We start from the raw sequence: 24,363 nt of genomic DNA on the forward strand, positions 1-24,363 counted from the left end.
TCAATAAGTGGTCGGTATTAATAGCTATCACTTTTTAACTTGGCAATATCTGTCTTTGAGAGCATCTTAGGAGCTTATAGGTTATAAGGGTTTTGTTTGTTTGTTTGTTTACCATTAGCAGTAAAAAACGCAAAGATCCATTTTGGTCTTTGCTTCCCGGTCTGTGCCATAACCTGATAACTAATCACACACAACTAGGTAATCTGATGGCTAGATCATGTACTTAGTGTCAGACCACATGGATTTGAGTCCTGGCTCCTCTTGTTAGCTGTGTGTTCTTGCTTAGGTAACTTAACTTCTCTGTGCCTTAGTTTCCTCTCTAAGATGGATCCTACCCCATAGTCTGTTGTGAGGGGAAAATAATAATACAAGGAAAGTGCTCACAAGTATTTACAGTGTGTTCATTGCTGTTCCTCTTTCTACCGGCTTGAATATTATAAACCAAACCAAGCTACTCTCAGTGCAGTCAGTGTATCTTAGTCCGAGTGAGTGAAAGCTCCGTGGGGTCAGGAGAGAAGAAAGCTGATGAAATTCGTGTGGATTACGGAAGTTGATGTGTATATAATCTCTTTTACATTGTCATTCGACTGAAAATAAGGTTCCCTGAAGAGCAATTGTTAAGGTAGGCTAGTAAGACAGCCCTCCAATAAAATGAATGGTATTTTTACTTCTGATCAATTTAAAACTACTTCAGGGCAAAAATAAAATGTGTAGCCATGAATGTAGATGGGAGTGACATTGCCAGCCTGTCTTAAGGAGTTTTTCTGTAAACAGTTTAACTGGACTCCAGTTCGTTTGAATAAACGGTATTTCATGAATGTGACAGGCACATTTGTAAATGTCCTGAGGATTTACTGCTTACTCCTGATCTCAGGAATAACATCATTCCTGATCCAATAATTTAGAGGTGTGAAGGATTCTCTAGAGCTTTGCAAAGGCCAGAATGTATCTTTCAACCCACAGTGAATTTCCCATTATCTCTCAGTAGATAATCGGTTTTGTGAATCATTTCAGGAACCAGGAACTCTCTCTCTGTCTCTCTGTCTCTGTCTCTGTCTCCCTCTCCCCACTTAGAATTGAGAATGATTAGCTGGTGTTTGTAAATGAATGCATGTACTCTGACTGCATTAACAGCCTGAAGTAAATGGTCTAGTAGTGATAAATTTGTTTTTCAATGAGAATATCTTATATACTATGTACCCTTTCTTATATACTAATATGGATGTACATTTATACACACAAAGAGCTCAGATGGTCTGTGTATTGGCTTATTTAGAAATTAACTGGTGTTGAATTTTTTATCATAAAAATCTCTGTTTGTTAGGAGTGCTGAACGACTCCTTTTGCCTCTGAAATCAGACTTAAAAGCCTCAATCCAGTATCTTAAGACCCAGTCTCCCTAACTAAATTTACAGTTCCACCTTCTCAGAATCTTTTCTTTGTCATTCTAAGTCTCATGCTTTTTATATTCAAAATTAAGTTTCACTCCTTTAAATCCCTGGACTGCCATCATCTTGGTGGTTATAATCTTTTAAAGCTACAAGTAAAAATAGTGTTTGTTCTGAAATTTTTTCTAAACCTGGATCCTCCACAGCTGTTCTTCATGTCTTTTCCTTCTCCCTTTTGACAATTGCAGCTTTTGTGTGTATTCTGTGCATCACCTAGTGGCACGGTGTGTGGAACCCCAGTGGTTTCTAATGAATGCCGAACGAATGAACGAATGAATGAATGATGGAATATAGAATCAGAATGGATGTCAAGAAATCTAGTTTTTGATGTTTCTCCAGCTTAATTCAATAATTATTTCCTGGCATCTTTCTTGGATGAACTGCATAACGTAAATGAGAGGGTTTGGCATTGACTGGAAAATATTGCATGTACTACATGGCTAACAGTCATGTGTTTTAAAGATTTCCAGTGATCAGAAATCTAATGGGCAAGCCCTTTTAGAAAATACTGCCCTTCCTCTCGAGTTCAAAGTTTCTGGCATTACCATTCATGAATAACATAAATATTGGAGTAGCAGATTTATAATCATAGTCAAACTCATAATCATTATGGGTCTTTGCTCTTGGATTTAAAAATTTTTCATTTTGTTGACTTGGCTTTTGAAACTGGTGGGACTTGTACACATTATTACCAGTTTTCTTTTTTTTTCCTTTTAAATGCTGATGAAAAAGTGACCTTAAGAAAGTGGAAGTTAGGGCTGGGGATAAAGGGATGTATTGTATAGCTTTCAAGTTCCTTTCTGAAATTTGGAGAGGTTTAATAAGGTATAACAGATAGATATGGATATTTGAGACCAAAATATAAAAAACCAATGTGTGTATGCAGCTACCTCTCAAAATGTCCGGCTTCTTTTTCAGTATATTAAACAAGAGAGTTTAAGAGTTTTCACATAGTTTGGAACAAAAACAGATGCATTTCCACAAGTAAGAAATTTGTGTGCTTACAACTGAAACTTAGTAGAAATAATTTAAGGTGTAGGAAATCTGAGCCATGGTTCACAAGGGAAAACTTGTTTCTGAAACTTCGTTCACTAAGCATTATTTTTAAACTGTTTAATGTTTTAATGTCATCAGGACAGAACATTGTCAACAATATTTTAATTGTTTAAAAATATGTCACTAACATTTTATTTTCACCCCGCATGTGGCCATGGATGATTTTGAGGTGGGTGGTATTTCTTACGTATGAGCAGAGGGAGAGATTCTCAGAGGTTGACAAGGGAGCGCAGGGACATCTATAAAGAAGTAAGAAAATGTGTGGTATCTGCACAAAGTGATCCCCTCTTAACCTAGAGGTACTGTTTGATGCAGGGTGCCCTGGAATCATTAATGATAAGCATTTATAACAGAGTCCACAGCCTTGAAAAGAGAAAGTTATCTGAGGACCAGATTGCTGTCCTAAGCTTGTATGCTTTATTTCTAAGGAAAGGCAGGTCCCACTAGACAACTGTGAATCAAGTAAGGCAGCAGGTAAAGGACAATCGTAAGTGTAGGGTTCCTGGGGGCTTTAGGGTTTCCAGGCCAGCATTGGGAGCTGTGATTGAGCAACCTTCTGGCAGAGATACGAGATGGGTGTAGACTTGGCTAAAGACTTCAGGTCAGTGGTCAAGGTCACACTGAGAGCCTGGGATATAGAAAGTGCCTGGGGGTTATGGGTCAACCCTACTTAGAAAGCTGGCTCTACTCAGAGTGCAGAGGGAGGGACAAAAGTGTGTGGGTCAAAGAGTGGGCACACAGTCTGAAATCAAGAGGGGATTCGGACGGTGGGTAGACCAGAAGCCCAGAATGCTGTCAGGACAGCTCTACAGCAGAAACAAAAGGAGAAGCAAATGGGAGAGAGCAGGTGAGAGATCAAAATTGCAAGCAGAGCCCTAGTGTTAGAGGCAGCCAGGGAACAGGCACGAGTTTCCTGTTACTGGTGAACCGCATCTCAAGAACGTTTAGCCTTGTAGCTGTGAGTAGTGGGAGAGACACTGCAGCAAGGAAGGACATCGCTAGCAGAGGGAAACGGAAGAACTTCCATGAAACTAGTACATTCATCTTGCCCGTTTATCATAGCTACACATGTCATCAGTGCCTGAGGACATTTATGTGATACCAAATAGTATCATAACGACTGCCTGATAAACTTGTTGAGTACATTCAGGCAACGTTTTATAGTGTGTCTTAATTTTAGAATAATTCCTCTTTTCAGAAGGTTAAAGGCTTTTGTGCCTAAAATGGAAAAAATATTTATCTGCAAAATCCACTTACGTGAATCCAGTTCTTACTGATAGATACTGGGGTGTGTTGATGTTTGCTGAGAGCATTAACTTTTAATCTTTTCTTTCAGTCATTTTGGGTTTCCTACTTTTGTATTAACACCTGTGGTTTCTGGCTCTGCCTTGGTGTTTGGGGTGGTGTGTGTTGATTTGCATTAAATCTCTATGCTGTTTCTTTTGATTCCTTTTCCAAGCCACCTTTTAAAAGTAAATGCTTTATTTTCAGTAATAAAAAAAGGAAATCGTCTCCTGTGCCTAAGAATATTTTTAATCAAGTGATAATTGTTAAGTTCAATGAGCTTTTGTCATGTAAGTCCTTGCCCACGGAGCACATCACCTTCCTCGTTCTGATCAACCCCCTCCCTGCACGAGGTACCCTGTGCTCCAGCCAGACCCAGCATTTATTGCTCACCCACTGGGTACAGAGACTTGCAGGCAGCTGTGGCCACATGAGAAATGACAGGTCCTTGTGGTTCTATAGGCATTTACATTCTGTACCTGCTTTGGTAAAGCAAAGCGGTGGTGGTGAGTTTAATAAGTGGATCTGGTGTCATACACTGTCCTGTTCTGATCGGCTTTTGTGGGAGGAGCAGGCACAGCCCTGTGGGCTCTGCACGGTCCTCAGAGTTGGGTGTATTTAGAATGGCATCCTTGAATTAATGAAAAATCCACTTTAGGTTCCACACAGAGGCAATATCGTATGATATTTGTCTTTGTCCGACTTACTTCACTTAGTATGATCATGTCTGAGTCCATCCATGTTGCTGCAAATGACATTATTTCATTTTTTTATGGCTGAGTAATATTCCATCGTATATATATATATATATATATATATATATACACACACACACACAAACGCTCCCCATATTTATGAAAGAGAAATAGAGTCACAGACATAGAAAACAAACTCAGGGTTACCAGAGTGGGGGGTGGATAAATTAAGAGTTTGGGATTAAAATATACACACAACTGTATGTAAAATAGATAACCAACAAGGACCTACTATGTAGCACAGGGAGCTCTACTCAATATCTTGTAATAACCTATAATGGAAAAAAAATCTGAAAAAGAATATATGTATGCATGTATAACTGAATCACTTTGCTGTACACCTGAAACTTAACATCGTAAATCAACTATATTTCAATAAAATTTTTTTAAAAATCCACTTTACATTGGCAGATAAAAGAAAGTCATAGATCCCCAGATATTTTTGTACTTCTCACCCAATTGATGTATTTAGAAACAGGAGGATTTACTTGCAGCTATTATTTCCTCAGGGACAGGCTGCAGAGACATTTATTTATCCACTACTGTTTATACAGACTGTGAGTTATGAGGTGACCTTCATCTCTGCAAGATAAATCCTGGTGTCCAGAGTCCCGCCAGCCTCATCTGTTGCTGTGTAGCTGAAGTGGTTATTGAAATTTGTTTTCTTGAGAAGGCAGGAAAGCTCCACTCACACACATAAGGTTGCTGTGAATTGTCTGTAAAACTGCCAGGCACCTATTAAACAGGGGGCGTAGCTCATCTTTATAGAGCAGGAGACGGGTTCTGATTGGGCACAGGGCTGTTTTGGAGTCTTCTATACCCACATGTCCAAGGACCAGTATCAGTACCAGTAATTGATAACCTCAGTGCTCTTCAACACAGAAGACAAGCTGTATCCCCCAAAAGATCCTCCCCGAAGCCTGCGAAGTAACTCCAGTAGCAAGAGGCCATGTTTTCTGAGGAGGCCCCTGCCGTGTTTTAGATGACTGATTGCTTCTATTACTCTGCGGAGCTTTCCTGATGGCCCCTAGGAAGATCAAAGCTATGCGGTGTGAATTTTTTTTGCTTAGTATAAGTTTAAGCCTGGCCACCAAGGCTTGTTTCTCCCTTGGAAAAGCAATTTAGCCTGCAGAAAATAATTAAATCCGTGATATCTTGCCATAATTAGAAATCTGAAATGGGGGAGGGTTAATGATTTCAATCCGATTTCAGTCGCCCACTAAAACGATCAAGGAAAAGCATCCAGACAGTTACTGAAATAGCTTACAATACCATTGCGTTTAATATTTTCGTCCTTTTCCCCGTAGGACCATGCAGATTTGAGAAGCCATTTTTTCACAGTTGGGATGAAGCTAGAAACAGTGAACGTGAGGGAGCCCTTTCACATCTGTCCTGCATCAGTGACCAAGGTGAGGTCCCTCCCTTGCTTTTCACCTCCATCTCCGTAGTGGATCCAGTAAGTCTTTCTACTCCAAGCCAACCAGAGGAAATGGGCTCGTGTGGGGATCTGTGGTGACGCAAGTAAACCCAAGGAGGAGGGCCTCCTCTCCAGTACAGTGCTGTCTCAAGCTCCCTTTTTAGCACTGATATCCGAGAGTGAGTGTGGTCAGATGCCTCCTCTTGCAATGGGTGGGGTGAACGTCACTTGTCCTCCGATAGTACAGCATGCAGACGCTCGTGCCCTGCAGAGACTTGGAGGAAGATTCAGATGCTCAACTGTGAGTTCACAGCAGTGAACTCAGCCACTGAATAGGTGGCACCTTCTCTTTCTAACCACAGTGACATGGAAACTGCCATTTGTCCCTGTGCTCGTGAGAAGAAACCGCTGATGAGTTTGTAATCTTTGTAATAGTAACTTGCTTCTCCTGCTGCCCTGATCATATTTCATATGATCTGTTTTGCAAATACTTGGAAATGGTGAAAAGCAAGTTCCCATCTCCAGGGGATTAGCACCTCGATTCCTTTCTCTCACCTGCTTTCACTGACTAAAGGAAAAGTCATACGTCTAAGATTCGTAGATTTAAAACGAAAGTACCGTTTCACGCAAAGACATTTTTATTATGGCCTTATAGTCTTTTAAGATTATAATTTCCCTTCCGCATCAAAGAAATCTCAACAAAGTTACCTATTATAACATACAAAGTATGTGTTTCTACCTTAAAACTATATATGCATACATACACACACACATACCATTTATGTCCTGTTAATGGCGCGAGAAACCAACAAACTAAGATTCTTAGCCAACATGTGCTTTACTTAACGGCCTTCCGTGCATTTCCTGGGGTTCAAAAGTCAATTCCATTTTAATTTCTTTTTCTGAAGGAGACGGGATTGTTAATGTGGTGACTAATAGTATGAAGTTATTTGAGTCATGCTTTTTTATTTATGATTTTATTCAAGATTTGGTAAAATTTGAGAAATACAGTGGTGATCATGTATTACAGAATATGGGAAATGGTTATAATGAAACGTCCTTTTGTTCTTTGCTAAAGAATTTTTTCCTTAGTGAACATAAATTATTTTGTAACTGTTAAAGCGATTTATTTAAAGGATAGCTGTGTAGAACAAATAATGACATGCTTTGAATGATCATCTCGGGTTGAAGCGCATGCTCTCGCTGTTCATACACCATTCATTTATAACCTTTTTATTTGAAATGGCTTTTAGGGTTCTTATTGTGTGTTCTGGTAGTTGGCACATTTTTCCAAAACTAAGGAGTGATACCTTGTTGAACCCCGGCCGGAATTCCTCTTTGTTCCAAGCAGGTGATTCGGTAATGCCAGCTGCCCATTTATCTGGGTATGTGTCATCCTCTTCTCATTCTAATAGGCCGTGGTGTCATCTTCACCTGGTGTTTATAAAATAAACCGAGCCAAGGTGCAGTCTGTCAGTGGTCGACTCTCACATTTTTCTACCTTTAAATAATTGCAATACATAATGTTAGAATGTGACATCCTAATTACCATCAGTTTCAGCCCAGATATCTTCATCTCATTAAACAGACTTCCAGGGACAGTAGTTTGGTTTTCACAAAAAAGAATCTTCTCTCTAAATACATGTCATTGGAGGTTGGGGGTGAGGAGTTATTTTCTCTGGTTTTTAAGTCACTTTTCATTTTATTTTTTCTTACCCTTTGTACCTAAGATAAAATACTTAAGTCGGCCTTCCCTGGTGGCGCAGTGGTTGAGAGTCCACCAGCCGATGCAGGGGACGCGGGTTTGTGCCCCGGTCCGGGAGGATCCCACATGCCGCGGAGCAGCTGGGCCTGTGAGCCATGGCCGCTGAGCCTGTGCGTCCGGAGCCTGTGCTCCGCAACGGGAGAGGCCACAAAAAAAATACTTAAGTCATTCTGTTTCACGTTTATCCTTCCTTCTTCCTTCTCTTACTGGCCGTGTACTGCTGCCTCTTAGAACTTGGGTCGGCACCTCCCCAGGCACAGGACTCACCTACAGGTCATGAAGTAGTAGAATATTCTTAATGTAGAAGCTGTTTATAATTAAATTTATTTCTCTTAACATTGGAAAAGGTTTTAGAATATTACGTTTGAGACTATAACACACTGTGCTGTGAAGTACTCATCCTAATGAAAATTTCATTTTTATCTTCCTTGGGGCTTTTCTTCATGGCGCAACTGTTGAGGAAATAAATAACAAATAGACAAGAAGGCAGAGAAGCACATAGCAGATTCAGTATTAAATGACCAACCTTTGGCCCTACAGGGGGACTATGTTGGCGTGATGGGGAGAATACCATCTGTGTATGTGAGATGCATGGTTTAGACAAAGTTTCCTGGAATTTTACACGTGTTGGGTTCTGTTTCTAGGTCTGCTCGCTCTGAGCTGCACAGTCTTGGGCAAGTTGGCTAACTGCTCTGGGCTTTGATTCTGAGACCTGTGGTTCTGGACCAGATGGACCAGTGTCTCTGAACCATTTGGGACCATGAACCCTGATGGATTTGAGGGAACTTAATTTAGCTTTTCCTCTGAAATGTGTGCACGGGAACGTGCATTTTAATAGGCTTGGAGGTTCCTTAGTGCCTATTCTTACACAGTTCAGTTTTGCTAAGGCATCCTGCCTCCAGAACTATATGATACATCTCTGTGTGGGTATGTGTGTGCGTGTATGCATGAGGGTCTAGATCACATTAATTTAACAAATACTTACTGAGTATTTGTAGGCACTGTTCTGGATGCTGGAAACATGAAGTCCCTGCTCTTACAGAGCTTATATTTTGATGGGGGGGGGGGAGACAGACAATAAATAAAATTAATAAGGAAATCAAGTATGTTAAATGCTAAGGAGAAAGGGGCATCAGGGAAGGGACCTCTAGAGTGTTGGAGTGGAAGGAAGGAAGACGTGATTTTAATTCAGGCTACCAGGAACGGCCTCCCTGAGAAGGGGAAGCTTGATCCTTTGCTCCTTAAAGGCTGTTTCCAAAAGCAAATCTCAGGCAGCAGATTTCTAACGAGTTACTAGAGTTATAACATCAAGAAGAACAGAAGTCAGTTCACTCTTCCTGCGTAGCTTTGAACCAGGTTGCTTCCACAAAGTGTTTTGTAAACGAAGGAGCCAGGAATCGGAGCTTAGTAAGAGGGTTAAGTTTCCTAAGAAAGACTGGTTTATGTCTGTTGAGTTGGGAAAGCGATTTTTTGCCTCTGGCCTGTTTTACATTCTACATTCTTTAAATCCATCATGCTTTTCAGTGTGGCTGTCCCCCTGATTTTTGCACTCTGCTTTTTCCATCAGCATGTCTGGTTCTATTTCCTTTCCTCATTGACTTTTTTGCTTACACTCAAGTAGGTGTTTAACCAGTTCCTACGTACAAAGCGTTTGCTATGCATTGTGGGAATATCTTGATGAGTAACAAACAGGAGGCTGTCCTCAAAGGACTTGAGGTCTATTGGGAGAGATAGATGTGGTATCAGACCACAGGAGGGAATGAGAATTTTCGGTTCAGAGGTTCACGTCTGATGCTGTTTCAGAACACAGAGTGAGGCGGGGGCGGGTGGGGGGGGGCGTTCCAGCAGTAGTGGCTTTGGGGACACATCTTGAAAAATACACGGACAGTGGAGTGGGCTATTTAGACTTGTGAGAATATTGAGTAAGGACATGCCCGGTGTGAGTGATTTCCTCTTGGGTTGGAGGGATGGGACGCAAGGTGAGGCTAGACATCTCTGAGCCAGATGGTGGAGATGGTCCCATCTTGGCTAGGGTTTGTCTGTCTTACTTGTTTTCTAGCTTGTTTTTCCTCTGGCTTTGGCTGTTGGTTTACTTCTATAAAGTCATGCTGATGTTTTTCCTTCTCTGTCTCTGACATAATTCTAGTTGTTTGTTTACTTTCCATTAATATGACCACAATGATCAACTAACTTTTTCGCAACTGGACCACTTTCGTAATATACATTGAAATTCCAGTTTGTGCTGTGGTCATTGGGATGAAATACGCTTACTGCATTTGGAAGCTGTGCCACTATTTCTTACGAGTCTTACATGTTAATCTCAAGGAATTAACCCCAGGCTCTATTGTCTTTTCTTTCAGGTTTTTAACAATCGTTTTTTTCAAGTGACTATTGATGACCTCAGACCAGAACCTAGTAAACTCTCGATGCTGTGCCATGCGGATTCTTTGGGGATTTTACCAGTACAGTGGTGCCTTAAAAACGGAGTCAGTCTCACACCTCCCAAAGGTTTGTATTCTGTGAAAATTTACAGGGTTTGGGTGATTCAGGAGGGTGTCGTATTGTCACTGAAATGATGCTTTTGTTAATCTGGAGAAGTTTACGCTGTAAACACTTTAGATGTAGTGAGAAAATAGTGTGTTTCATGGTAAGCCTGACACAGGAGTCTGTACAGCTCCCTCCCCTGTGGAGGTGTGTGGCCCTGGGCTCCTCCATAAACCATTGTTCCCTGTCTGTTATTGTATGATTGGCAGCTGTGTTGCTGCTGTGTGTTGAGAAAGGGTACAGTATTGCTAAGTGATTGGGGTTAAAAACTTGAACGTGGAAGAGAAGTGGCTTTAAAAAGGCAACAACATACCAATGAAGCATTTCTTTACCTTTTTATTTCCAGTAAGTTGAATTTTCCCCAGAGCCCAGTTGCTTTCAGATTTCCGACACTTTGATGCCATAAGACATGACATTAATTAAGTTGGGAACCAGGTTGCATTAAAGTCATTTTAAGTTGAGACCCATAAACCACATGTCAGTAAGTACCATGCTGTACTTTAGGAACGTGATTTGTTGTCCCTATAGGTCTAAGGTTTATCCAGGGAAGATGCAGCAAGGAGAAAGGTGAGAAGATGGGAAGGAAAAGAAAGAGAATGATAGAAGACAAAAGCAGAATGAGAGTAGAAAAATAAACTTCAGTGGAGATTTTAACAGATAATCTCAAATAAAGCAGGGGTTTTGTGCTAACCTTTTCAGATCACCAGAGATTGGATTACTTGTACTTTAATTGTGCTGCACCTGACTTACCTATGGTGTGACTGTGCTCCCCTGGGCTTTTATCCTAACTTATGCTCCATCCTCATCCCTATGGAGGAGATTCTTTTGAATTATTTCCATGCAGCTGGTGCTTTTTCCCATTACAGTTCTTCAGTAGTGGAGTGCAGTCTAATTACACTATGGTGAACTTCTACAGAACACTGATTCCACTGTTTTCAGTGCCAAACTCACTGAATCTTCAAAATGAGGATTGCCCTCTGAGGAGACTTAGTTCCAGAGAGTTTATATAACCTGCCCAGGGCCCCAGGCTTAGTAAGTAGCAGGACAGGAGGTCAGGCTTCTGGTTCTGTGCTCAGTAGTGGGTGGTGAGGACTCCAGTTCACGTGGCCTCAGTGTTTGTGTCCATTTGGGGGCCTGGAGGTGACTATCCAAATCAGTGCGCCTCAGTTATTCAAGACGGTTAGATGAGGACACCCCTGATATTGCACAGGTACTCTGCAGAATCAAAGACATGATACACGTCCAAATATTTTTATAATCTTTTCAATGATGGTGCAAGTTCTATGCAGTAAACATCTATTGGTGGTAGGGAAGAGAAGTCTTTTCCTGCTGTGAAGTTTCCGCAGCTGGTCAGTTTCAGAGTTTGAAAGCCCTCAGGCCAACTTCTAATCAGAGCATGTGTGTGGATGGGTCCCATGTCAGTGAAGAAAGATGTTTTCTAGATATCTAAAATGCTGCTCCGGGGACTTCCCTGTGGTCCAGTGGTTAAGAGTTCGCCTTCCAGTGCAGGGAGTGCGTGTTTGACCTCTGGTCAGGGAGCTAAGATCCCACATTCCTTGCAGCCAAAAAACCAAAACATAAAAAATGCTGGGACAAAGTGAGAGAGTGGCATGGACATACATACACTACCAAACGTAAAATAGATAGCTAGTGGGAAGCAGCCGCATGGCACAGGGAGATCAGCTCAGTGCTTTGTGACCACCTAGAGGGGTGGGATAGGGAGGGTGGGAGGGAGGGAGACGCAAGGGGGAGGAGATATGGGGATATATGTATATGTATGGCTGATTCACTTCTGTCATAAAGCAGAAACTAACAGACCATTGTAAAGCAATTATACTCCAGTAAAGATGTTAAAAGCATTATTGTAACAAATTCAATAAAGACTTTAGAAATGATCCACATTTTAAAAAAATCTTTAAAATGTCGCTTGGTTGGACTTGGCAAATTCCTAGTTAGTTCCTAGTAAAATAGGATCTGTTTAAGAATTTTTAAAAAATGAGTTGGGTATCTCCTCACATAGTTAAAAGAATAGGAAAAACATTTATATTTACATTTTGGATTCATGGATGGCAGAGGTTTAATGTTTACCAGCATCTTTAGAATTTTAAATGTGTTTCAGACGAGGTTGTTCACATAGCTTGGACCTTTACTAGGAAATGGGTGTGCTTATTTGGATAATGGCATTTCATGATATTAAGAAAATTGTTTTATATTAATGTAATTGAACTCTTAAGTGTGCAGTGAAATGACGGTACAAATATATTTATGATATTAAATATTTTTATGTCTTAAGCGTTTTATACCTACCGTTTAGCCGTAATTATTGCTGCTTCTCTGTCACCCAAGTGTTTGTGATATTTGGTGAAATGAAATTGTCTTCATGTCATCTTCCAAACTATTCCTTCCCCTTTTGAAAGTGAAGCATACCTTTTCTAAGAGGAAAGTTTCTTTATGGATATTATATATTATTTGTAAAATATTGAGTAATGGTGATCAGTACCTTCCAGTAAGAAAATCTCAGTGGTAATAACCATTTTTAAACCCTTGAAGCATTCAGGAATTGTGATCCACCAGTAATCTGTAGAGGTTGTCTTTTGGCTGTGGGATTGTTGTCTTGAAATAGTAGAGCTTTTAGTTATAAACCAGTGAGAAGAAGAGCAACAACGTACAGAAAAAGGTTTATGAATATGAGCAGGCACTTCACAGTAACAGAATCACGACTCTTATGTAAACTCATCATAATAAGAGAAATGCCCGTTAAAAATCATACTGAGATGGCATGGATTTCTCAGATGAGGAAGAAATCCAAAAGAGAAAGAAAGAAGTGGCTCTGTTTTGATGGGAGTCTGGAGGAACAGGATTCTCAGATTTGCTGGCAAAACGCAGGTAGGTACAAACCGTATGGAAGGCAGTTGGGCAAATTTAACCAAAATTGTAGATGCATTTAGCCGTTGCCTTAGCAGTTCGACTTGTGGAAATTTCTCTTAAACTTACAATTTACAGGTAATATGCATAAGAGTTTGGTTTTTTCTGCAGCATGATATATAATAGCAAAAGACTGGGGAAAATCCAAGTGCCTGTCTGTATGAGATTGGTTAAGTCGATTTTGGATGTTTATATAATGAAAACTATGCAGTTGTTAAAAAGAATGAGGATAATCTCTACATACTGACATGGGAAGCTCTCCAAGATGTACTGTGAGTGACAGATCAGTGAGTTATAGTATGATGTCGTTTTTGTTAGAAAAGAGGTTAATGAGGATATATATTTATGTTTGCACGTATTCCTGGAAAGAGACTCTGGAAGGTTGCGTAAGAAACTAAGAGACACAGATGTAGGGGACAAACGTATGGACACCAAGGGGGAAAAGTGGCAGGGGGTGGGTGGTGTTGATGGGATGAATTGGGAGATTGGGATTGACATGTATACACTGATATGTATAAAATGGATAACTAATAAGAACCTGCTGTATAAAAAACTAAATAAAATAAAATTCAAAAAAAAGGAAACTAATGAAAATGATGACTTCTGTGTGGGGTGTGGAGGTGGCGACCAGGGCAGATGGGAATGAGACTTTTCACAGAATACGTTTAAAATCTTTTTTTTTTCTTTTTGATCTGAGTGTGAATGTATGATCTATTCAAAAGGAATCATATGATATTACAAGTAGAGGGTTTTTATACCTAAAGGGATCTTAAAGATTATCTCATCAACTCCAATCATTACATATGTGGGGAAATTGAAGCTTAGCTGTGTTAAATGATTTTTTAAGTCTTGGGGCTGAACTTGGCTTAAAACCCCAGTCTTAAGATCCCAAATTGAATGCTTTTTCTGTATAACCAGATCCACCCTTTATTGCTGTTTTCTCTCACTGGTACCTTCGTAAAAGCCATCCTTCTCAGTAACTTGGGGGCTTTTTGGTGGCCTTACGCAGGACTGAGGGATGTCAGTGGACCATGACTTACCCATGACTGGAATGATCTATGTGTCAAAGCATCTGGAGAATTTCAATTCTAGAGAATAATATTCCAAGTGTTTGCCATTGTAACAAAGCCACAGCTTTAGTTACTGAGCTCCCTTACCATTTGGGGAGACTGTATATTTATGTGTACCATATATGTAGTAAAGTATGTTTATTTTTGTAATTAAAGTGAATTAAAATTGAGAGATGCTGGTGGTTTCGGTAGTGATGATTTTATGGTTTCTTTTTGAAGTAACTTGTTACGTGTCAACACCTGGTCTGGGAATCATGCTGTCGGATGTTTTCCAACACCATTCTTTGCTTTACTAATGTATGAAAGTATATGCTCTTTTTAAAAGTTTGTTGTTTTTCACTTGAATTTTGAGAGTATGTAGGGTTTATTACACATGTTGAGAAGTGAGTTTAGATGTTTTCTTGTAGGTATGTTTCCCACAAAAGTATTACATTGCTTAGATTTCTGCTTATAGTTAAAATGTGTTGCGTGATCCCCAAAAGAGAGCGACCCACTCATTCCCCATTGGGAAGCAGCTGCTAAAACAAGACACCTGGGCGGCAGGGGAGATGTGCAGACAGCATACATCCCTACTCACGTTATTTTGACTGCTTTCCTATTAAAAAAAATCTGTCCCCAAGCTTTATATACAAATAGTCTAAGCTAGAATGCATCGAAATGTTTTATCGTTGTCTTTGAGCATGTGCTTTCTTGGTAAGCAAAGGACAGAATCTTGGAGATTTTATCCCATTCGCTGAAACCCAACAAACAACAATTCAGTATTATAGGCTCTCTGAACCGGGGTCAAACAAGTAAATAAATCAAGCAGGCAGAAATGCATATAGGTTACCAACCATGACTTGCTATTTTTAAATCATTTCCTTAATCTCCTTGGCATGTAACACCCAAGATTAGTCACAGAATCAGCAGGGGGATCTTTGTAGACAAGTGAAGCCTATCCATTTCTGTTGTAAAATGTGTGAGCAAAAGCTAAAATAAGTCACTTATTTTTGCACTTCGTCTCTGCTCTTTGGCCATCTTAATAGACACACAAACTTCACACAATTTAAGAAGTAAAGGTGTTTTTTCTTTTAATTTATTTTATTTATTTATTTATTTAATTTTTGGCTGCATTGGGTCTTCATTGCAGTGTGCGGGCTTCTCATTGCAGTGGCTTCTCTTATTGTGGAGCACGGCGCGCGGGCTTCAGTAGTTGTGGCGCACGGGCTTAGTTGCTCCGCGGCATGTGGGATCTGTCCGGGCCAGGGCTCGAACCCATATCCCCTGCATGGGATCCCCTGCATCCCCACTCTATTCCCCTTCCTCTCTCCCGGAAGCCGCTCCACCCCCCTCCGCAAGACGACCGCCTTGCTAAGGATTTTATGCTTTGACTGCATGACTGCCTTGGCTTCTGCAGCAGTCTCTCCTTGTTTTTTATTACAGTCACTTTACAGTAGGTCTTGTGTTGATATATACGTAAACAGCATCATGCTCTGTGTATCCTCTGTATCTTTATGTAACTTTTTTATTCATTAGCATTTTGCAGATTTTTTCCACATTGCTGTGTGTAGATTGTTTATTCACTTTAGCTGCTTTTTGAATATACTATAATTTTTGAAAGCATTTCCCATTGATAGACATTTAAGCTATTTCCAGTTTTCCCTGTTGCAGATCTACAAATGTAGATCTTTGCACATGTACCCAAGTGTGAGAGATCCTTTGGGAGCTATACCTAACTGGAATTGCTGGAATTCCCCGGATATTACCCCATGCTCTTCTGTGTTGTACAAGTTTACGTTTCCACCAGTAGTGTCTGAGAGTTCCCAGTGTACATTGTCCACCCTGTTAGGTGATCATTCTTAAGCTTGAACGTTGCCATTCTGATGGCGGGGAAATGGGTTCCTTGTGTGAGTGGCGTGTTCCTGATCACTAACTAGTGCAGCTGCACATTTCGTCATCTGCTTGTTGGCAACTTGTGTTCCTTTTGAATTGTCAATTCTATTTTTGCCCTTTTTTCTTTTGATGATGGAAGTCTTTATATAGGCTAATATGAATTCTTTCTCAGCAATGGGTTTCACTAGTCTGTGGCCAGTTTCTTCACCTTTAAATGGTGTTTTATATTATATTAAAGTATTAAATTATAATGTAGTCAAATATCCATCTTTTCTGTTCTGATTTGTTTAAAAGTCATTAGAAATCTTCCCTACTGATGTTCTTCTATGATTTTTTTTTAAGTCTTGCAGTTTGATTTCCATATTTCCATATATGGCTCTTTAACCTACTTGGAATTAAGTTTTGCATGGCATGAGAAGAGAAAAAATTTTGCTTACTTGTTTTTTGGTTTTTTTTTTTTTTTTGCTTGAATTGAATTGGATTTTCAAATTCGCTAATTGTCTCAGCATCATTTATTGAGTAATCTTCTGTTTCCCCTCTGACTGGTAATGCTACCACTGGCATATAGCAAGTTCCTTTATGGTTGTGAACCATATCTTATTCTTAGTTATTCTGCTTCATTGGTCTATTTGTCCATCCCTGTACAAATACCTCAGTTTATAAAATTGATTTTACTTTATAATATGTCTTGATATCAGGTGAATGCCTCTGCTTTCTCCCTTTTCAAAATTGACTAGTTATTTTTGGCAGGTTATTCTTGTACATGAATTTTAGAATCAACTTAAAAGGCTCCATGAAGAACCCCATTGGATTTTAATTGGCACTGCATTTATAGATTAATTTAGAAAATTGGCATTTTATTTTATTATCTTTCTATAACTTGAAATCTTTTTCTAGAATTTTTTTCTAGAATTTTTTCCTGGGTACATTGTCCTTTAGCTTGCTGTTATGAATTAGATTTTTACATTTTTTTAGAATTTATTCTTTTTTATTGGCTGTAAACCATCTAATAGAATACCACTGATTTTTGTGTATTTATATCATATCTAGTCACCTTCCTAAGCAGTGTGTCTCAGGAACAATTTGTAGAAGATACAGTTTAGCTGATTCTTGAAGGTTTGGTGAAAGTAGCTTGTAAAACCGTCTGGAGCTGGTTCTCCTTTAGTTTGTATTTTATGGAGTATGAATTTATTTCCTTCAATTGTTGTATATTTAGTCATGGCTACCACTTCTGCTTGAGACAGTTTTGGTCATGTATATATATGTACAGAAGTGTCTGTTTTAGCCGTGTTTCCAAGTTTCATGTCAGATCATTCTGTTAGGTCAAACTTTCATTGAATTGTTCAAATATTATATGTTCTCCCTATATTTTTGTTTGTTCTATAATTTTCTAAAAGGTGCGTTAAAATATTCTGAGATTGAGGGTTTGTCAGCTTCACGAGTGTGTGTGTGTGTGTGTGTGTGTGTGTGTTTGAAGCTGTGTAAGGGCATTCAGGGTGAGGATGGTTAGAACTTCCTGGTGATGACCCGCTTTATCCCTAGTGAAGCGTTTTGCTCTAAAGTCTGTTTTGTCTGACTCTCACGTTCATTTGTGTCCTTATGTGGTTTGTGATTTTTCATTGTGAGCTCATTTTCAGTGTCGATTGTTATTTCTGTGGGAGTTGCAAAATCTTTAGACTGAAAGATTCGTTTCTTCGATCTGCTTTTGCGTTAGTGTCTGGCCAGTGTTTTAGGATTTTCGCAAGTCCTAGAGTATTTATCACTTTATCTTCCTACTAGAAAGTGAGGGTTTTAAAAATCTTTTTTATTCACTTCCCTTTCCCCAGCACATAAAACAATGCCTGGTACACGTAGGTGTCCCTGATTATTTAAGGAACTAACGGGTGAATCTTACGTTAATTTCTCAGTCTGTACCATACAGAACTGTAAAATTGGACCTTACAGCCGTGTGTGCCACTGCCTTGGATGAGCAAGTGGTTCCTCTCTTTCTCCCCCTAAACAGAACCTTGGGCAGGTGGCAGCCATGTCTGCTCTGCTGCTTCTCCCTCCAGGGACAGGGCTAAGATGGTCTGGTTACTTTTTTGTTGACTGAGGCCAGGCATTATAATAATCTCAGCTTCTGCTGCTCACCTTCCTTGAGCGCAGGGTTGTCTTCCATCCCTGGGCTTTCGTAAGTAGTTTTTTATTATTATATTTCATCTGGCATCTAAGAGGGAACTATTGATCAGCCCACCTTGTTACTGGACTTGGATGCATGTTCTCATTTCTGGCTTTGTGATTCATTCTCGAGCAAAAAGCACTTTTGATTGAATATTTGGGGGACTAAAACTCTGGGTGTATTTTTAATATCTGAAAACATTTCTGATTGTTGAAAACTAAGCCTCCCTCTTGTTCACTTATCTCTGAATTTACTTCGTTCTTCAGGACTCTTAAGCTGGTTTTGCCGTTGGCAGTTGGCCTTTACGATGTTAGATTCCATCCTGGGGACATATCTACATCTCCTAGTACTGTTTATGATTCAGAATAACATTTTGAGCCTGCCCCCAGTACATGTCACACTGTGACCATACGTGCATTAAATACTTCTCAACATTTATTTTTATTCTAAAAGATGAGGAAGTTGGAATGGCTGGTGTTTTACTAACTTGACTTATTTGTTTCCCTCCCCTGTCTGTCTTTGTTTTTCTTTTCTTTTTCTGCACTATTCCATGAATGTAAAAACAGAATAATTCGATTGGAAAATGAATGTGTAAATTTTCAAGATCTCCATCAGGGAGGTCTGGAAAATGAACATCAGTTGAGAATGTGGAGGGTGCTGGTGGATTCCAGAGGGGGCATGGTAGCTCTTTAAAAAATGACATGGACAAAAGGAAATGCTTTAATCAGTTACTAGGGTTTTTATCTTGCTCCCTATAAGCAAACTCATGAAACAAATGAGGAGGTTGTTGAGAACACTTGCTCAGGAATTGACCTAGCACTCCTGCACCTGAGGACTGTGTGGTCCTGCTGCCTCACCTGTGCAGTGGGCACTTGCATCCTACTTATCACTCAGGGTGGCTGTGAGGCTCACTCAAGGAGATGCTATCATGGGCTAAGCCTGAGTAAGTGTTCGAGGGACTCGCTGAAAGCCTCGGGCTAGAAAGGAGAGAGGTCACCATTCAGTAAGGAGAGCAGTGCCCTGGAAAAGTGCCCAGTAGGGCTGCTCTCACGATTCATGAGATTTTCTGAGAAAGGGTTAAGAACCTGCTCTTATTAAAATGTGGTTTCTGTGGTGTTGTCTCTCATTCCTGTATCTCCGTCCTGCTATTTGCTGATCTTTGAAGATGATTGTGTCGCATTTCCTTTCAAAGAGAAGTTGGACTAGAAGCTAAAGAAGCTTCCTATGAACCCCAGGTGCTCCAGCACCTCAAGGATGTGAACGTTCTCTGAGTTGTGGAAGATCTCCCTGGAGGTCTGTGATCTTCCATCATGAGGGGTGGCTTTCTTCAGGGCTTTCCTTCCTCATTCTCCACGTCTCCCTCCATCCTTGCCTTTACCCACTGCGTCACTCTTCCCATGCCGTGTGTCTGTCACTCTCTGAGCTGCCGGAGCAGGTGAAAGCAGAGCACATGCCTGTTTCATCCCCGTCTTACCAGTAACTAAGCAGAGTCCAGCAAGCTGGAGACGTCCAGTGAATTGTTATGAAATGGATGCATTTCCTTGCTTTAGAAAGTGTTGCCACTTTATAGGACTTCAGGGTATATTTCTAAAGACTTTTTTTTAACTGCAGATTTAATATGCATTTATTCTTTAAAATTCTGATAAAAAGTAGAAAAGTTTCCTATCCTGAAAAAATAACTTTTGGCGTATATTCTTTGAGATTTCTGTTTCCTTGAATATGTAACTTTGTATTTCTATGTAATTATTTTAGACAGCCTTTACAGTGGTGGATTTGTATCATTGTTTTTCATTTTGTCATTCAGGTAGATGTCAAACATGATATTCTTTTGCTATTTTTATTTTTTATTAAGATTGTACTTTTTTTTCATATCCACCTAGCACAGAACAGGACCTTTTACTCCAGTGGTCTCTTTTTTTTTTGAGAGAGAGAGAGAGAAATCTTTTTTAAAGCCCTGCCCTTCCCTCCATCCCAAGTCACTGGCAAGGGGCGTGAGACCGCCATGATTGCCTCAGGGTTGTCATGATTCACTTCCTCGTGCTGACGAGAGACCTAACTTCCTCTAGGAACTGGATACAGTCAGGATTCTGTTAGCAAAGAAGCAGGAGGACGGCTGAGGGGAGGTCGGTCATGCTGTATTCCTGGATTGGTTGACTGGTGCTTTGATTATCTTTTTAAGATAGAGTGAAGATGCTATGCTTTCAAAATTTTTGTATTATTGAAATAATGCATGAACATTAGTGAAAACTTGGAAAATACAAGGAGGTAGAAGGAGAAGGTATCCAGGAGTCCCACCACACAGATAATTATTTTGATATTTCCTTGTAAGTTTTTCTTACATTTCTTCAGGTCTTTTCTTTTGCATATTTTAATGTCAGTTTGGTAATTCTGTGTATGCTTGTAGCAGTCTTTTCATCTAAACTTACAGTAATCATTTTTTCATGACTTTTTTTAGTAAACTATGTGCAATTTTCATGCCTGCGTGACTTTCCATGGACTTGGCTAAGTTTCACATTATTTTCTACTTTTGGATATAAAGATTTTTTATAATCAGAATTATTAGTAATAATGCCATTGTATCTTAATGTATCACATTTTATCAGTTTTTGGGGTTTTTTTAATGGGTTACATTTCCAGAAGTGCAATTGCTGTGTCAAAGTTCATGGACGTTTTTCCTGCCAAATTGTTTTCCAGAAGAATTGTCCAATTGCACTGTCAATAGTAATGTTTGCAAGTGGAGCTGTTTTATGTCAATTAATTTGTATCATAAGGAAAAATGGGTCATTGACCTGTTTCCTTTTGGACCTGTAATAGTTGGAACTTCATGCAGAATAAACACTAATTAAAGCTTAAATAACCCTAGTGGTGGAAGTTCAACAGTCTGATGGCAGCTTGTTGCAAATTTTAATAGCCCAAGGGGTTTTGATTTCCTTTTATTTTCTTTTCCCCTCTGGTGTTTTCCTCCCTCCTGGGTTTAAAACATGCTTTCCTGGCTGTGGTTAAGCCTTAGTACTTCTTGTTCTGTCTTTGTTGATTAATGAGCATAATTGACCCCTGTTGTCTCTATTATAGGAGCCACAGCAGTTTGTTTTTATGTAACAGTTATTTTCTGAGCTGTCACAAAAATGCCTTACAAAGCGAGCTCATTATCAGACTGAAGGAGAAGAATTTTAAGTGATGAAGCGAATAAAGGTCCCTAAGAGAAGGAGGAGGCAGAGGAGTTGAAGCTGTTCAAATATTCAAGGAAAGGAGAGAGTTCTGGGGACAGAATAATGGCTTGTTGCTTAGGTACCCAGCAAGAGTTGGATATATCCTGAAATTATTAGATTAAAAGTGGCTCCCCATAGAGAATCTTGGAGACTAGATGTAGAAAGATTGAATATAGGTCCAAGAAACCGTGAGCCTGGCATTTATGGAGTGGGTTGAAAATCCATTGGAAGTTGGTGGTTATGAATGTGATAGAAAATCCAGCTAAATGTCTATCTGTAATAAGGTGTAGAGGTGACCCCTAAGTTGGAAAGTTTTATCTGAACAGATACTGACCACATACCTAAATTTGATGTTGTTTCAGAAAATGGTTTGCTGTGCATCTGTATGGGTTTTTTCCTATTTCTCCCCTTCCCACATGATCTTGATAAGATTTTCCTTTGCTCACAAACTAACTCAGGAAGTAGCAGAGGTCCAAGGAAGAGATATGTAACAGAACGAGGTCTTGACCTTAACAAAGCCAGTTAGCCGTGGGCCTAAACAACCAGGGTCCTTCTGTTGCAGGATTCAGCTTGTTTCCAGCTGTTCACTTGAGAGCTCTTCTAGAGAGTGTCTTGTTACATATCCTCTCTTCATCCAACCTGTCACACTTTTCCCCTAGGAGAAGAGAAGGGGATTAACCGCAGAGGGAAGGGAAATAATCCTAAACAGCAATGGTAATTAGTAGTAGTGGCTCTGAATCATGAAATGCAGCAGCTTGAGGAGAGTTTGAAGCTCTTTTCTTTCTCTTGTGGATTAGTAGAGACGGAAAGCCGGGTACAGAAGACTTAATTTACTTCGACCTTGGTTCATCCAAGTCCTGGTAGAACTGGGTCCTTCATCTAGTTCTCCTTTCTGGTTCAGTATTTTCACACAGTGAGGTGACTTCTCACCAGTTTGAGGTGTCTTTCGGTGAATTCTTCTATTCTTACATATTAACGCAAGGATTTGCTCCAAAACAGTTACAGAGAAAGTACTCGAAGTGGACGATTACATTAATTGTAAAGAAACTCGCAGTGCCTTGATTAAGACACATTTGCTTTGTTTGCAAATGTTCAGGAGAAGGTTGGTTTGGTTGCTTCCAGAGCCCTCTGGATGGAGGGACAGCTCTGGACAGAAGGTCTGGGGGGAAGGGAATGTGGAAGAATGTGCAGAACCTCTTCAAAACCAGCTAGAAAGATTACACAGCATCTCAGGACTCTGAGACGTCTTATCTCCTCGTTGGAAAGTAGGGACGTCTCAGGGACGTCTCAGGAGCAAGTTGAGGGGTGTGTGTGTGCTCTGTCACTGATGGTCGGCAGGGGAGGGGGGAGGGGGGAGGGTCAGTCCCTGGGCCAGGAAGACAACTGCCTTCTTGGTTAACCTCCACCCCCATCTTTTAAAGAATTGAGTAAATTGAGCTTACTTAATGAAAAGCATACTATTTTGTACAGGTGGAGGTAGGAAGCAAACAGTATCTTGAATTTCTTCAATATGGAATTTCTGTAGTCTTTCTGCAAGTGTGGATTTAGTAACAGAATTCCCCATGTTAAGTGAATTTGCAGGTGTAGAATTTATGATGATACAGGGCAAAGAAATCAGGGGCTTGGCTTAAAAATATACTTAAGAAATCCCTTATAGATTTATTTTACATATACTTAAACCAGTGAAGAGAGAACTGTTAAGTGATGATTATAGGGGCATTTTGCACAGTTTCAGGTAATCCTGATTGGTGCCGTATTTTTTGGTTCCATTCCCTTCCTTTGTTCACAGGAAATGCAAATGACACATTAAGAGGTATTTTCCTACCTAGGTTCAGCCATACACTCAACTCCTTTCTTGTTTTATGGGGTTTTTTTTGCGGTATGCGGGCCTCTCACTGTTGTGGCCTCTCCCGTTGCGGAGCAGAGGCTCCGGACGCGCAGGCTCAGCGGCCATGGCTCACTGGCCCAGCTGCTACGCGGCATGTGGGATCTTCCCAGACCGGGGCACGAACCCGTGTCCCCTGCATTGGCAGGCGGACTCTCAACCACTGCGCCACCAGGGAAGCCCTTGTTTTATGTTACAAACTTCTCCCATGTCTTGTTTTGGAGGTCACGATAGATCGATATATATTGTATAATTATGTACCTCCTCCCCCAACCCCAAATGAAATGAATAAAGAAAGAAAGAAAAAAAAATGTTGAAGTTAGTACATATGAATAGTTGGTTCTCAAACTCCCCCAGTATCTCAAATATGCTCCCAAAACTTCATCTGGAGAGGCGCACCTTCCCCAGTTCTCATTTTCCATCCTCCTCCGTGATTCAATTCTAAGGCAAGGTTTATTCCTCCCTGACTTCCATGTCTTTGGAGGATTTCCCGCTAGAATCTCAACTCCTTTTTGGCCATTTGTCTTACCTTCAGTTACTCTTTAAAAAGTATTCTCCTCTAGTGTTGTTTTCCAATAAAATCTCACGGTTTCCACGAAGATGTCGAGATGTAAGTTCACCTGAACTCAGAATTGATATGAAGGCACGTGTTGTGTATTTCTGCCAAATGCCTTGTGCAGGTGTGCTCTGTGGAATGCTCTGTCTCATCTGTTCTCCCCCAGAGCAAATCTATGCCCCGGCATGCACTGACGGGGTAAATTCCCCCCTTCTTCACCTGGTTTCAAGCACTGAATTATGATAATGGTGGTACACCCTACCTATATTTAGTACTTTACACTGTCTACAATATTTCATTGAACCCTCATAAAATCCAATACGTTGTCACACATGAGAAAGGGCTTCACCTTTTGGGGAGGGGGCCTATACTTGCCGCCCTTATTACTTTAAATTCCCGACACACCCTGGCGCTGTTCA

The 24,363-nt window shown here is 40.2% G+C and overlaps 1 protein-coding gene across 5 annotated transcripts in view; it reads left to right on the plus strand.

The window, feature by feature from the left end:
• Positions 1–24,363, plus strand: part of SFMBT2 (Scm like with four mbt domains 2) — a 207,613-nt gene that overhangs the window by 124,615 nt on the left and 58,635 nt on the right. For all 5 annotated transcript variants that reach the window (XM_029238723.1, XM_029238719.1, XM_029238722.1 and 2 more), the window contains exons 8-9: positions 5,851–5,952; positions 10,086–10,233. In XM_029238723.1, the coding sequence (XP_029094556.1) occupies positions 5,851–5,952; positions 10,086–10,233 (250 nt within the window). The remainder of the gene's footprint in view (positions 1–5,850; positions 5,953–10,085; positions 10,234–24,363) is intronic.

The sequence above is a fragment of the Monodon monoceros genome, unplaced genomic scaffold (genome assembly GCF_005190385.1).
Source record: "Monodon monoceros isolate NGI ecotype Baffin Bay Population unplaced genomic scaffold, NGI_Narwhal_1 Super_Scaffold_21, whole genome shotgun sequence".
Lineage (NCBI taxonomy): Eukaryota > Metazoa > Chordata > Mammalia > Artiodactyla > Monodontidae > Monodon > Monodon monoceros.